Below are 16225 nucleotides of genomic sequence, written 5' to 3' on the forward strand. Positions count from 1 at the left end.
TCAGTCATATTGCTCACCTCCACCATGTGACCAGTTGTTGTTACCCCCACTATGCTGATTGCTTTGCCCTATTTGCCAGCTGCCATGACCACCTCCTCGGTGATGTCTGCAACGTGTTCACAAATCTGCCTTGTCCCAGATTGGCAACAGTTCATCCTAAAATGTCCTGGTTTGCCACATCTCTAACACAGCTATTCCTGAAATCTCATATTGGTTGTCTTTTCAGCATGAAAGGTATTGGATTTTATACCTTTCTTCTTTCAAAATGTTAATCAGATCTCTAATGCAGGTCAAAGATTCTGGAAAGTTTCTCAACATGTAGTTTAGCTTCTGTAATTTTTTGCCTGCTAATTTTCATTTGTTCACTGTTTTTCAAAAATGCTGAAGAATGTCATACCAAAAATATTTTAAAAAATTGCTGCTTTCCAGATACAAAGCTTCATCACACAGAATATCGTTTCACAAAACCAATTTGTCTTCCAACAAGGCAAAAACACAGTAGATGTGATAAACGAGTTTATTGAAAAAATTAACTCATCACTAGATAGGAAAGCTAAGGTCGCAGGAATATTCTGTGACCTTACAAAACCATTCGACTCTGTAAACCAGGCTCTGATGATGCTTTTCAGGCTCAACAGGTATGGAATAAGGGATAATGTTTTGAAGTGGTTTGAATCATACCTCTTGGAGGGGAAACAAAGGGTAGTAATCACATCAAATGGAGCAGATTACTTCTCAGGTGTTTCTCAAGGCTCAGTCCTTGGACCCATTCTATTCCTGTTGTATGTAAATGACTTGCTTCTCAATATAAATACTCTTTAAATATGTCTGCTTGTGTCTGTATATGTGTGGATGGATGTGTGTGTGTGTGTGTGTGTGTGTGTGTGTGTGTGTGTGTGTGTGTGTGTGTGTGTGTGTGCGCGAGTGCATACCCGTCCTTTTTTCCTCCCTAAGGTAAGTCTTTCCGCTCCCGGGATTGGAATGACTCCTTACCCTCTCCCTTAAAACCCACTTCCTTTCGTCTTTCCCTTTCCTTCCCTCATTCCTGATGAGGCAACAGTTTGTTGCGAAAGCTTGAATTTTGTGTGTATGTATGTGTCTGTTCGTGTTTCTATCGACCTGCCAGCGCTTTCGTATGGTAAGTCACATCATCTCTGTTTTTAAATATATTTTTCCCGCGTGGAATGTTACCCTCTATTATATAAATACTCATTTAACTTTATTTGCAGCCCTAATTGAAAATGAAAATCCTGACAATATACCACAGTGTCTCATGAATATGTTAAGTAACCTGGAAACATGGTTTAGTCTGAATGGCTTAAGGCTAAACATTTCAGAAACCCACATGATGAGTTTTAAAACCAAACAGTCAAAAACTGAAAAAAATCAGTATCACTCAGAACAATCAAAAACTTGACTCAGACATAACTTTGAGTTGGAATTCTCATATAGAATATCTAGCAAATAAATTAAACAGCCTTGCATTTGCAATGGAAATTTTAGCCTGTGCCACTGATATGGCCACCAGGAATATAGCATATTATAGGTACTTTGAATCAGTTATTTGATCTGGCATAATTTTTTGGGGGAACTCAGGAAACGTTAACGAATTTTAAAGTTGCAAAAAAGAATCATTCACAACCTGTGCTCTGCACAGCAGAGGGCATCATGTTGATCATTATTTAAAGACCTAAAAATATTAACTGCCCCACCTTTATACATTTTTGAGATGGTTCTTTTCCTACGCAGCAGAGCTGATCTATTTTTAAAAAATCATTTTGAACACTCATACAACACAAGACATGAAGGAAACTTTATCCTCACTTAAAACTGTGTGCTCAGATTCCTCAATTAAAATTCACAACACAATAAAATAGTGTGACATGATGAATACGAAGATAAATATTTTAAAAAGCAAGTTACATGATTTTCTAATTAAATGATACTACTACTCTGTGGAAGATTTCATGAAGGACAAGGTGAAGTGTTCAGCTGGATCCCTGAAATGGAATAAAAATTTATGATAGTTATAGCAGATGTAAATACTGTAAGCTTGACAAAATTTAAGTACGTAAATTCTCCACAAAGTATTATTGTAAGTGCAACAAAATTTTAAATACTCAAATTGTAACCTTGACGTGTCTCCTGCGCATCAGACATATGTTCTGAAATTGTGTATGTTATGAGATGAATAAAATACATTTCACATGTTTCTGTGTCACTAGTCTTTTAACCTCTGTTTGTCTAACTTGTTCCTGCAAATAATTTGCAGTGCTATCAATTCCTTACAGTATAATTCACAAAAACTACTTCATTATCTTCGGTAAAATCATGCACAAATTCCAGCTGATAGTTCAAAATTGCTTGATGTAGTTCATAGATGTTAGATTTTCTTCATCCTGGGTGTCTGCCTTGTCTGTACTCATTTTTTCCTCTTGAAGCCACTATATAGCATTTCTTCATTTCCATATACTTTTCAGTTCACCATTTTCAGTTCCTGTAGCTCTCTCTATCAAACGTTATCTTAATGTCACCCACACCCAGTTTGACAATGCACACTTTTTTAACAGGAGTCTTCTTTTTAGTTCACAAATGGTCACCACTTTTCTGAACAAGAGTCTTTCTTTTTAGTTCACAAATGATCACAACTTTTCTGAATCGCAACCTTGTATCTTCAACAACTACAAATTGTTACTATGTTAGGAATATTTATTAACAACTAGCTAACTCACCGAAGAGCCAAACAAACTGATACACCTCCACAATATTGTTCACAGCCCCCAGGAGCACGCAGAAGTGCTGCAACATGATGTGACATGGACTCAACTAATGTCTGAAGTAGTGCTCCAGGGTGGAGATCTCTTCTGATCAGCATGTTGCAAGGCATCCCAGATATGGTCAGTATGTTCATGTCTGGGGAGTTTGGTGGCCAGCGGAAGTATTCAAACCCAGAAGAGTGTTCCTGGAGCCACTTTCTAGCAATTCAGTTGTATAAATGGTCCCATATCACTCCAACTGCACATGCCAAACATCGTTATAGAGCCTTCACCATCTTGAACAGCCCCTGCTGACATGCAGGGTCCATGGATTCATGAGGTTGTCTCCACATCCGTACATGTCCATGTGCTCGATATAATTTGAAATGAGACTCATCCGACCAGGCAATATGTTCAGAGTCATAAACAATCTAATGTCACTCTCGACGGACCCATGTGAGATGTAAAGCTCTGTGTCGTGCAGTCGTCAGGGGTACACGAGTGGGCCTTCGGCTCTGAAAGCCCATATCGACGATGTTTCATTGAATGGTTCACATGCTGACACTTGTTGGTGGCCCAGGTTTGCACTTCTGTCACGTTGAATGATTCTCTTCAGTTATCATTGGTCCCATTCATGCAGGATCTTTTTCTGGCCACAGTAATGTTGTAGATTTGATGTTTTACTGGATTCCCGTTCATGGTACGCTCATGAAACGGTCATACGGGAAAATCCCCACTTCATCGCTACCTCGGAAATGCAGTGTCCCATCGCCCATGCGCCAACTATAATACCACGTTCAGACTCACTTAAATATTGATAAGCTGCAGCAGTAACTGATCTAACAACTAAGCCAGACACTTGTTGTTTTATATAGGCATAGACGACCACAGTACTGTATTGTGCCTGTTTAAATATCTCTGTATTTGAACAAGCATGCCTATACCAGTTTCTTTGGCACTTTAGTGTACAATGTACATCAACCATTACACTGTGCGGGTACTCTCAAGGAGTGGAACTGACTGACTGTTGTGCTGTACACAAAATACAATCATTGTGGAGGTCCTCGCCACTATTGCTACTGGTACCCTCGATACGTATGTACCACATGTCTACATAGACGGAACCATAAAAGACACAAGAAATAAATGTCGTGTTACAGTAGATAATGAAGTAAGTTTGTCTAACTAAAAGCTGTATACTTAGAAAATGGTAAAATAATAGGTACAACTTTATTAGAGATAAATTGTAATGTGTTGTGGGATCTGCAAAATTTTCCAAGAATTTTTCAGATATTGAAATTTCTAATTTGAATAGTTAACAAACTAACATGTTATTTTAATGGTTACATACATTTTCATAAACAGAAAAATCAGGGCTGCTAAACTGTAATATTGGATTTTGGAAAGAACCACATTTCAAGATTGGAACATTCTAGAGCAAGAAATTTTAAGTGCAAATAACTCCTGAAATATAAAATTTTCAGAAAAAGTAAAATGTTAACTGTAAACCAGAGAAAAGGGACTTCTGAATAAGCTAGGTCAATCTTGAGACCAGGAGTTTTAACCATAATTGAATTTTGACACTTGCATGGTCTGTATCATAAATTATGAACGTCTTATAAAAAAAAATTCCAGCTGAATTACATACTCTGTTGTAATCATCCCATTGTAAACTACACTGTGAACAATGAAGTTTAATGAAAAATTGCACTTATAAGACTAAAGTCATTTTATGTAACTATGGTATATACATCACACATAAAATGGGAAAAGCTTAAAACTTATGTATTTAAGGCACAGAAATGTGGCATAGGAGCCCCACCTTGCTATGTCTCAACTGCAGTCAATGGCACGACAGATAGACTGTTGGCAACAAAGATTAATGTCACTAAACATTAAGAGTAATTTATAGTAGTCTTACAAGATGCTAGAGCTGCTTCTTGTACTCTCATTACTTAGGAGTGTTTGTATAAATTTTGCTATCATTACCTAACAAATACACTAAAACTCTTTATGAAACACATGCTGAATAAATAAATTTGTTTCAGCAGTGTACCTAAAATCATAAATTTGCGAAAAATAATGTTGTAAGATAACCCAAAAGTCATTTCAGTAGCAGAAAACCACTACTACATTTATTTGAATGCTATCCTATATTTAAATGAAGTTGTTAAAGAAGTTCAACTTGTTTACGGGACCAGAGTAGGCAGAATAGACACGTTTATAGTAACAGGAAAAAAATTTCCTTAAGATAGTCTTCTCTCTTCATGTTCCAGATCTTCCAGGACTACGGATGGCTGTGGCAATGGTGGGTCGCCTCTGCATCGGAGCAGTGTACTCCGTGGTCATACTGCACACCTCAGAACTGTTCCCAACAGTTGTCAGAAACACAGCAGTTGGTACCAGTGCCACTGTGTCACATATGGGTGCAACAATAGCACCATACATTGTTGACCTATTGGTAAGTTCTTATAATTTTTCATTCCAGTTGATAATTCTGTCATAATGATGCAAGAAATTCCACTTCATTTAAATGTATATTGACTGGGATAATTATTTTTCATTTAATCACTCTGCAGATACCTCTTCTAAATTCAATATCATGCTTGGCATTTTGGGGGATTTCATTCTAACCTACTTTACCAGAATATCGTGTTATATCTTGTTATATCCTCTGTTCCCAGAATGCTGATCAACAAAACTCCTACCATATTGATATCTTTTATAACTGCAATTTCTTAGTATTTACATGTTTCCACTTTCAGTGAGTCACATTTATCAAAAGTTACCTACATGAAAAAGTAATAGGTAATGTACATGAATGAAACTTCCTGGCAGATTAAAACTGTGTGCCCGACCGAGACTCGAACTCGAACCCGAATTCGAGTCTCGGTTGGGCACACAGTTTTAATCTGCCAGGAAGTTTCATATCAGTGCACACTCCGCTGCAGAGTGAAAATCTCATTCTGGAAACATCCCCCAGGCTGTGGCTAAGCCATGTCTCCACTATATCCTTTCTTTCAGGAGTGCTAGTTCTGCAAGGTTCGCAGGAGAGCTTCTGTAAAGTTTGGAAGGTAGGAGATGAGGTACTGGCAGAAGTAAAGCTGTGAGTACCGGGCGTGAGTCGTGCTTCGGTAGCTCAGTTGGTAGAGCACTTGCCTGCGAAAGGCAAAGGTCTCGAGTTCGAGTCTCGGTCGGGCACACAGTTTTAATCTGCCAGGAAGTTTCATATCAGCGCACACTCCGCTGCAGAGTGAAAATTTCATTCTGGAATGTACATGAATGTTTGTAGACAACAAAGTGAGATACTACTCTGATATCAGATGAAACATTAATCTCTGTATGGGAACATGTAGTGACATGACATGATCCACAAACAGCTACAGGCCTAATTAAAAGGCTACAGTAAAAGAAGATATCAGTGAGACTGAAATTCAATTATAAGCACGTAAGGCTGTAACATTGTATGTTGTGAAAGAAAAAAAAGCACCCCTTCCACTGCATTCCTTAAAATAAATAGAAACTCTTACTACACAACCATTGCAGTTGTAAATGTCACAAAATGACTAATGACTCAGTTTTTGAAGTCCAAGGATGGAATTATCACTACTGTGAAGGTAATTGGCCTGCAACTATACTGTTAGCTAAGCAGAAATATTTTTTCTCTTTAAATATTTAGGTTTAGGGATGCAAAAGATGACATTAATAGAGTGCAGATATAATGTGGGAAATCTCCAGCATTCATTTTTAGTACTAAAATCTATTCAACTCAGTTGTTGTTTTATGCAACAGCCACATCACATATCAGTTTGAAATGATACCATGTAAACAAGAATGTATAGAACTGCTTAGTTGGGAATATATTCAACAAAATATTTGGTAGAGGACAGTTTTATAATACTACACTGATAAGCACAAAGAAAGGAAACATTTACAATTGGATAGCTGTAACTATCAGCCAGGTTCTGTCAGCTACTGTACACTGGTAACCGTAGACTTCTGTGGCATCTGTGTTTTAATAGCATTCTCATGGGTACGTGACCATGTTACGTTGTAATGTGGATTAACAATTCATGCAGTACTGCAATCAGGAATCATAGTATTGATATTTTGTACTACTACCTCAGTAACACCATAACTCTTAAGTATAATGATGTCTCACCTTACCTCTGTTACCACATGACAGTGTACTATAAAACTAACATTGTGGCTAAATGCCAGAAGTGGGAAGCAGGGTAGTTGAGGCCCTCTGCTGGCAGTATTTTTGTTTTCAATTTCATTGGGAAATGGTAGCAAATCAGGGAGAGCCTGCAACCTTTCTGAGGGAAATGTTCACAACTGCAGAACTCAGTAAGTTATAAGTGACACTGTGAGCACGCCAGTGAACTCACTCAGCTTTAGCTGAGAACAGGTCTGGGTTCTACTTGCACCTCAGGGTGAACTACAAGCCGGTAAGGTAGATGGATGTTGACACAAAACAGTCAAAAGTGTGTAGGAATATGGGACCCTGCATGTGTTAACTTGTATTTCCATAGTTATTCATTAACACTAAATGGAATCCACTAATTCCCTGCATCTATAAATAAAAAAGAGAAAGGAAAAAGAAAACAGCAGTTTGTGTAGTCAGCTGGGCACTATAGAGGTTCAGTTATCAAAGCAAACCCAGTAGTATGTTATCTTTCTTTCTTGTCAAACACAGAGGGAACTAACCATAAGAGATCATGACAAAATATATTTATTCTAATTAAATAGGAAAAAGGCACAGAAGATCTCATTCACCAATATGCAAATGAACTGCAAAGATATGTATATGTTCTTAAAATACATGCAATGATACAGGAGGCATAGAAATGGTGACATCATAGCAAGTCACCAACCTGCTGAAATAATAACAACTGGGGTAACAGTCAACTACAGATGACGTGCACCATGCTCTCAACTATGCAAAAGGTATAACAACATACAGTGACATTACATATCTACACTTTTTTAATGAAAAGTATCTGAACACTTACTAGTGGACATTAATAGGGGTGTGTTAAACCTCCATCTTTATGATCCCCTCAACTTCACTAGGGACATTTTCACTGAGTTGTCTTGATGCCTTTCTTAAACAACCAAAACAATAGAAGCTGGATACTAGGGTTTGGAGTGAAGTCAACATTCTAACTCATCCCAAATGTGTTTCACTGGCTTCAGGTAGGAACTCCGGTCAGGCCAGTGAATTTCAGAAATATTATTGTCCACAAACCATTCCCTCAGCGTGCTGCTTTTTGACAGGGTGCATTGTCATGCTGATACAGTCTAGCCTCTGAACTGTTCTTCTACTGCAGTCATTGCACAATGATGTAAAATGTGTTCATATCCTTCCACGTTTGGTGTTTTCTTAAGCACAGTAGGGGGAACCACACCAAAACCATGGAAAAACGCCCCCGTACTGTAACAGCACCTTTTTAATACTTCTTCCTGTTGGATTATACTTGGCATGTGATGTTCTCCAGGAACTTACCAAGTCCAAAACCTACCATCAGACTGCCACAGGATACAGCACATTTCATCACTCCAAATCACTTGTTTCCATTTATCCACTGTCCAAGGTGTCGCTCTTTATATCACTGTATGTGTCCCCTAGCATTGACTTCAGGAATGTATGGCTTATGAGGATCTATTCAACCATTGTACCATATTCTTTCCAAATCCCCACACACAGTCACTTTGCTAGCTGCACTACAGGTAGCTCTGTGGAAATAATGAGTTATTCCTTCTTGTGATTTCAAGCTATTTTTTTACAATCACCCTCCACAATTCTTGATGCTCCTTGTCCATCAGTACATGAGATCTGCATGGTCTCAGTTTACCTGTGGTTGTTTGTTCACATTTCTCCTTCACAATCACATCACCAACAGTTGATGAGAGCAGCTTCAGAAAGATTAAAATGGTACTGGTGGATTTGTTACGCAGGTGACACCCAATGACTAGTCACAGTTGAAGTCAATGAACTCTCTCAACGAATAAAGTCTGCTGTTACTGCTTCTCTACTTACATCACCACACTCCCTGCCTCCTTTTATATTGGTGGGTCCACTTCTCATGACATCTAGTGGTCAATTTCATATTACTTAGGGACGTCCAGATATTTTGATCAGTTTGTGTAAACACAGCAGAGCTTGAGGAGTAGTGCATAATGTTCACAATCCCTCAATAACACACAGTTATTTGGCCAGTGCACTATTGTTTAACTTTTTATAAGCCTCATTAATAGTATGCAGGCAAACCTCCAAATACTGCTACAATAGTTTACTATTTAACATCTATGAACGGTAAAAACCTAACCACAAAGTTCACACTTCTTGAAGAATAGAAAGGTACGTATGGAGCAGACATGGTCAGTGTCTTAAGACATGGCCTATTGGTGTAACACTTATTTCACTGTTAAGTTGATGTATTATTGTCATGCTAAGCAACACAGATTCCTCTTCTGAAACTCAGCTGTGGACTGACTGTCTCATGACCACAAAATCAGGCTGTTATAAATCATCACAATAACAGGTACTGAAGCTACACATTGTACAGAGTTAAATTTACAGAAATTACAATTAAAACTTAACTCATTAAATTAATTGAATACATCGAAAAGGCAAGTCATTTTAACAGTTTCTTCTACTACAAGAGTTAGGTCAAATTATTTGTTTAAGTCATGAAATTAACAAATATAGTTATACAAGCAATACTTTTGACAAAACCGTTAATTACTTTGGAATTAATTAAGGCCTGGTTTTGCTTACATGTTTTCAAATAAAGCCAAATAAATCTTCTTCTTCTTCTTCTTCCCCCCCCCCCCCCCCCCCCTTCTTCTTATCCTTCAGCATTTCTCCCGCATGCCTGTGGGGGTCCACTACATGGATCCATTGTCTCCATTTTGCTCTATCACGGGCTGCATCTGGGTGGATGTTCATGCATTTAGGGTCTTTATGAATCGTATGTGCCCAAAATTGCTTAGGTCGTCCTTTGGGTCTGCTGCCAATGACTTCCAACTGTGTAACCCACCTTGGCAATAGTCAGCACCGGCCAGTAAAACATGCCCAAACCATCGAAGATGACTCCTGTCTTGGATCAGTGCAACACCAAACTGTTTCCTAATGCTGCCATTAGAAATGAGATATAACTTAGTGAGGCCCACTGTCCCCTTAGTATCTTCATTTCCATTCTTCAGCATTCTGTCTCAACTGTAGTTGGCCAGCACTCACAACCATACAAGGTGACTGGTCAGATGACTGTGCGATAGATTTTTGATTTTAAATTGTCTTTCATCCTGCGGTTGCAAGTGACTCCGGTTGTTGTTCGCCGCTTCATCTAGGCTGCCTGAGTTCTGGTGTTGACCTCTTCAGTGAGTCAGCCATCAACGGTGATCGTGGAACCGAGATACTTAAAATTACTCACACGAGTCAGACCCTCACCATTAATCGTGATGGTTCCCATTTCATGTCTGTCTGACACCATGTACTTGGTTTCCATAAAATTAAGGCACAAACAATGTTGCACCAACCAGTCACTCCACTCTTTCAGTTTCTCCCAGCTTTCTTCAACTGTGGTAACTGGTGGCAAAGTAATTTGGACTATGATGTCGGCTTCCTTATTATTGGATTTCTACCATTTGATTCTTGCAGGTCCAGTGCAGATCAATACCCACCAGTGCAGATCAAGCTTGTTTTCTGCTGCCAGCATCACGTTGTCAGCATAAAGTATGGTCCATGGTAATAGCCCGTGTAGGTCAGCTTTCACGGTGTCCATTACAAGAAGAACAGAAGTGGTAATAATGCAGAACCTTGATGGACACTGACTGTGATGGGGGAAGTCCTTGGGTAGTCCTGAGGTTGTGCAGATATAACTTGTTGGCTGTACATAAAGTAACTGGACCCAGTCAATAAGCTGCTCTGACACATATTGCATTAAAAGTGCTAGCCAGATGAGACTGTCAGGTACCTGATAAAAGGCCTTTTCGAGATCCAGGAATGCTAGATCCAGCGGCTTGGCTTTCTCATGATGTTTCTCGACTAAGAGTCTTGCAGCATGAATTGCATCAGTTGTGCCACAGTTCTTCACAAATCCAGCTTGGTTTCTGGAAGTTTGTGTTATCTCATGGATTCTTTGGTCCTGAACACACTGATTTTCATGGCGTGGCATAGAAGTTGAATTGGACAGTAGTTTGCGCACTCAGTGGGATTTCCCTTCTTAAAGACAGGCACGGTGATGCTCTGCTGCCCATCAGTTGGTCTTTGTCCCTTGTCAATGATTTTGTTGAAGAGTTCCGTTAACCATTCGGCTGCCTCCCAATGATGGGAACACCACAACTCTGCTGGAAGGTCATCTGGGCTGTTGGCTTTACCAGGCTTCATTTTCCTCAAAGCACAGATGTTGACCTCTTCAACTGCAGTTTCTCTTACGGGCCCTTCAATAGCATAGCCGGTGAGTATTGGTGGATGGGAGAACTCTCTGGTTGAGATCTTCTTGAAGTAGCTGTGCCATCATTCTCTGGCCTTCTTCCAGTCAACTACCAGATTACCGGTCTCATCATTGACTCCGTAGAAGCGATGAACATCTTCCGAGTTGCGACGTCTTACTTTAGCGAGTCAATATAAGTCCTGCTCTCCTTCATGTGTGTCAAGTTTTGCATATAGATCAGCATAATGTGAGGATTAGGTTGCTGCTATAGCCTGTTTTGAATCTCTTCCGGTTGTTCTGTACGCATACCATCGCTCTGGTGTTTTATCGGCAAGAAATTCGTGATACAATCGTTTATTTGTGTGTACCGCACCTTTGACGGTGTCATTCCAGAGCCATGTATCTCTATCGATCCTCCATCATCCCGGTTTGGTTGTCCCAAGAATTGCATGTGCACCTTCGTGAGCAGACTCTTTCAGTTTCTCCCAGCTTTCTTCATCTGTGGTAACTGGTGGCAAAGTAATTTGGACTATGATGTCGGCTTCCTTATCCTTGGATTTCTACCATTTGATTCTTGCAGGTCCAGTGCAATCTACATTCTTGTTTGTTGGCAACTCGATTCATAGCTTACAGATCAACAGACGGTGTTGTTGCAACTGTTTCATAGGGGATGACCTTTTCATCAAGCGCATCTTTGAGATCACGGCGTCTCATGAGGATGTGGTCAATCTGCTTGGCATTAGTGCCACTCTAATATATGATTAGATGTGAGTCATGCTTTTTGAACCACGTGTTCGCAATTTCCAGGTTGTGAGCTTCTGAGAAATCGAGGATACGCTGACTACCGTCATTCTTTTCTACAAATCCATGCCCACTGTGAGCAGTATGTACTTCCTTTCTGCACCCTACATGCCCATTCAGATCTACAGCAATGATGATGATGTAATCTCCTGGGAGCACTTCAGCAGTCTTTGCATTAAGCATTCTCCAAAAGGCATCCTTGATGGAAGTTGCTTGGCCAGTTTGTGAAGTGCAGGCACTGAAAAAGTGGACTTTTCTGCCATCTGTGATGTACACAATCTTCATCAGGTGATCATCATATCTTTGCACTTCACAGATATTACTGTCAAACTTGGATGATATTATAATGCCAACACCACTAGGTGTTCCACGTGTGCCCTTATACATCAGCTTGTAACTGCATCCAGTGTCATACAATTTGCTTCTAATCCACCGTGTTTTTTGGACTGCACAGATGTCTATGTGTTGAGTTTCAAGGGATTTTGATAGTTTGTTGTACCATCCAGTCATGATGGTAATGTTGAGTGTTGCAAGACGGGATGTGAGGACTAGCTTGTTAAGCCGTCACTGCCCGTGCAACAGTAACCCTTGCATATTTCTCACACATTGACCAGGCCATGCCAATATACATCACTTATGGGGGACGCCCTAGCCTTCTTCGCCATTGGGCCTCCAGACCTTGTCTGCTGTTGAAGCTGTTGACTAACTTAAAGAGAAATGGAAAGAAAAAAGAGCTCCAATAGTCAAAGAATGAGCTATCGGAAGCACAAGGGCAAGGGCCATGAAAGGCAGAAAGGGGGAAATGAAAGACTCCCTAGGCTTCAGATGTCCTAACACCGCTGGGGTCAGAAGTGAGCAAGAGCTGACTGAGGGTGGTCGATAGGAAAGAAAACAGGAGGGATCTGGCACAGTAAGTGGAAGCAACGACAGACCTAGCTTGAGGCCCCGTGCTCACCATGCACGTCACGCAAGATGCGTGCCCCTGAGTCAGATAGTGCCAAATAAATACTTTAAGATTACTAATATTTCAGCTTCCAAATGTTTATAATTAGTACAGAATTTATATTTGTTTGTATGTCAACAACAGAATTTAAGTTATGAAACAATTACTGATTTCACCCTATAACAAAAGATACTAACTGGAAATAGTCAAAATAAATTAGAAAATCAATTACATACATAAAACTATGCACAATATTAGATCTGGTGTTATATTCTTTAAAACTGAAGGCCAACCTTTCTCTTTTATGGAAATGCAGATTATATTCACATATGTTAATGGTAATTAGTTAAAATTTTAAAGAAAATGCATTTAATTAGGCAGCTGGCAAAACAAGGGGGGAAGTAAAACTTGCTTCGTCACAGGATCATTGAAGTTTTACAATATAAAGCATTAGGTATATGGCATTTTGTGAAGGGAAAAAAAAACAAAAAACAAAAAAAAGCATTGATGTTTGACCAATGCTGTCAGATTATATTAAAGCTGGATTACCCTAATAATGATTATTTTAAAACAGGATATGAGACTGAAGGCAATAAAGTATGATACCATGTTTCTGACAGGGATAACACTGGTAGTGATATGTGAACAGTTGTACAGGGTGTGCTTAAGAAATGAACTTTGTCCAGAATAATGGCAACAGCTTTTAAGGAAAAGAATGGAAAACCTGCAAAATGATAGTGAATGTGGAAGCAGGGTACAAAAGAAGGTAGTAATCACAAAGTAAAAATGGGATCTGAAAAGAAATTGCAAAGATTTCTTCCCAAACTGAAATGGAAGATGGGCTTCAGTTAAGAAAAATTGTTCCATATCATTCCTGAGTATTAATAAATTAGTTCAAAAGCAGCTAAACACAAAAGCGAGACAGACTATAAATTGTTGTAGGCCTTTCAGTTCTTAAAAGTAGACTGACATTCAGTGTGTCAGATCAAAAAGAAACCCACCTTAAACACAAATGCCTGATAGTAGAATGTGCACACTCAAACATGTTTTAGAACACTTCTTTGGCATAGTATAAAAATTAAGAGAGAATTTTTATGCTTACAGAACTGACAAAATATGTCAGCGGCATACAGTCAGTAATGATGTAATCCTTTAAAAAGTTAATCACTGAGAGAACAACAAAATTAACTACTAGGAGATACCATGAATAGGGTTTGTTCCATCCTAAAAATATCGAAGCTAAATAAGGGGACAAAACTTTACAAACTACACTGTAACATATAAAATTACTCTGTTAACTGTCAGCTATGTTTTGTTTTATTTCAGGGGGAGAAGGCGTGGTACATTCCAAGCACCCTGTGTGCCATTGTATCACTCTTTGCTGGCATGTTATCATTATTACTGCCAGAAACAAAGGGCAAGGAATTGATGGACTCATTGGATGAGATGGACCAGCGAACAGCGCAAGGTGATAGAGTGTCTTGTAAAAACTGTCTGTGCTGCAGGTCATCGCAGAACAGCTAGCAGCAACATACTTGTTTGCATATTGTAAATTATATTGTAAATATATTGTACATTATAAATAGTGAAAAATTTCATTCCATTTCATATTTTATACATGACTGCAGCATTCATTCCAATCCATTTTTGGATAAAATATCCTTGCAGTCATGGTTTCATTCTTGTGAATTTTTCATATTTTCATCACCACCACCAATTAGTGAAATAAATTTAAAAATATTTTTCCATAGTTATATTACTGTTAAATATTTTGCATTACTTCCCTCGATAATTTATCTGTGAACATTACCCAAAATTATTATTCTAATTTGTGACCTTTTTTGTTGGGTGTGATAAAGTAATAAACTGATAGGAGCTTCTGGTGAAAAAAGAACTTGATTTACAGAAGTGTCCAGCAAGAATTCTGTGGAGCCAAACACCATGCAGAAGTCTTTTCGGGAACCATGGAATTCTTACATGTAGGTGTTAATACATATACTCCCTAATGGTATTTGTGGCTACAAAAAAGAACTCTACAGTTCACAACCACAAAATTAGGAGTAAAAATAATTTGCATATGTACCATGTAGCCCCTCTCTAGCTACCAAAATGAACTATTGTACACTGATGCAAAAATCAGACAGGTTGCCAGTAAACATCAGGCAGGAAATTGAAAATCATCAAATACTCGAAGACAAAGTAAAGCAACACTTCACTAACAACTTATATAATTTATTAGGATGTTGAAGTCGGGAATGAAAATTCCGTGTAGCTCAAACATTTGTATTAAATCAAACAACAGAAAATCCAGGATGTAATGTAACAATACCAGACAAGGGAAGTTGCTACTCACCATATAACGGAGATGCTGAGTCACGATAGGCACAACAAAAAGATTATAGCTTTCAGTCATTAAGACCTTTGTCAGCAGTAGAGACACACACACACACACACACACACACACACACACACACACACACACACACACACACACGTGCGCGTGTGCAGTCTCAGAGAGCTGAAACCACACTGCGAGCAGCACCTAGTCGCCACTCCCATCATGCACTGGTGCTGCTGCTCGCAGTGTGGTTCCAGCTCTCTGAGACTGCACACGCGCACGTGTGCGTGCGCGTGCGCGTGCCCGTGCGCGTGCGCGTCTACTGCTGACAAAGGTCTTAATGACCGAAAGCTATAATCTTTTTGTTGTGCCTATCGTGACTCAGCATCTCCGCTATATGGTGAGTAGCAACTTCCCTTCTCAAATACAAATATTTGTATTAGATAGATCTTGATTCTGTTGGTATATAGGCAGCTGATAGTGGTCTGTGTAAAATAAAATAAATGGTTTGTTTGAAGTATTGGATGAAAACAACAGCTAATGAGTATATGAGGAGGAGCAGTGATTGTTTTCAAAGTAGCTGTTTCTCACCTAATATATGAGTATAAGGTAATCGAGAACAAATTACCACATGTATTAAACAATGGAAACTTCAGGTTTGAATATGAACAATGTGAGGAAAAGACAGACTATTACTTACCATAAAGATGACATGTTAAGTTTGAGACACACAGTTAAGGGACACTCAAAAATTAACTTTTGGCCACAGCCAAATTGCCAGTGTCGGCGGTCATGTGAGCATGAGGTGTGCTTGTTTGTATGAACAAATGATGTGTTTTTTGCTTTCTTTTGTGCCTGTTTGCAATATAATGGGCCATCTTTATGGTAAGAAGCAATCTATCTTTTCCTTGCATTGCCAGACATATCAGTATGAATAGATTAGCAT

General features: G+C 39.0%; 1 protein-coding gene across 2 annotated transcripts in view; it reads left to right on the forward strand.

The window, feature by feature from the left end:
* LOC126419179 (organic cation transporter protein) overlaps window positions 1-14537 on the forward strand; it is a 489944-nt gene extending 475407 nt beyond the window's left edge. For both annotated transcript variants that reach the window (XM_050086308.1, XM_050086309.1), the window contains exons 10-11: window positions 5033-5217; window positions 14268-14537. In XM_050086308.1, coding sequence (XP_049942265.1) covers window positions 5033-5217; window positions 14268-14465 — 383 coding nt within the window. In that variant the 3' untranslated portion in view covers window positions 14466-14537. The remainder of the gene's footprint in view (window positions 1-5032; window positions 5218-14267) is intronic.
* Window positions 14538-16225: the final 1688 nt, after the last annotated feature.

Source organism: Schistocerca serialis, chromosome 9, assembly GCF_023864345.2.
Source record: "Schistocerca serialis cubense isolate TAMUIC-IGC-003099 chromosome 9, iqSchSeri2.2, whole genome shotgun sequence".
Lineage (NCBI taxonomy): Eukaryota > Metazoa > Arthropoda > Insecta > Orthoptera > Acrididae > Schistocerca > Schistocerca serialis.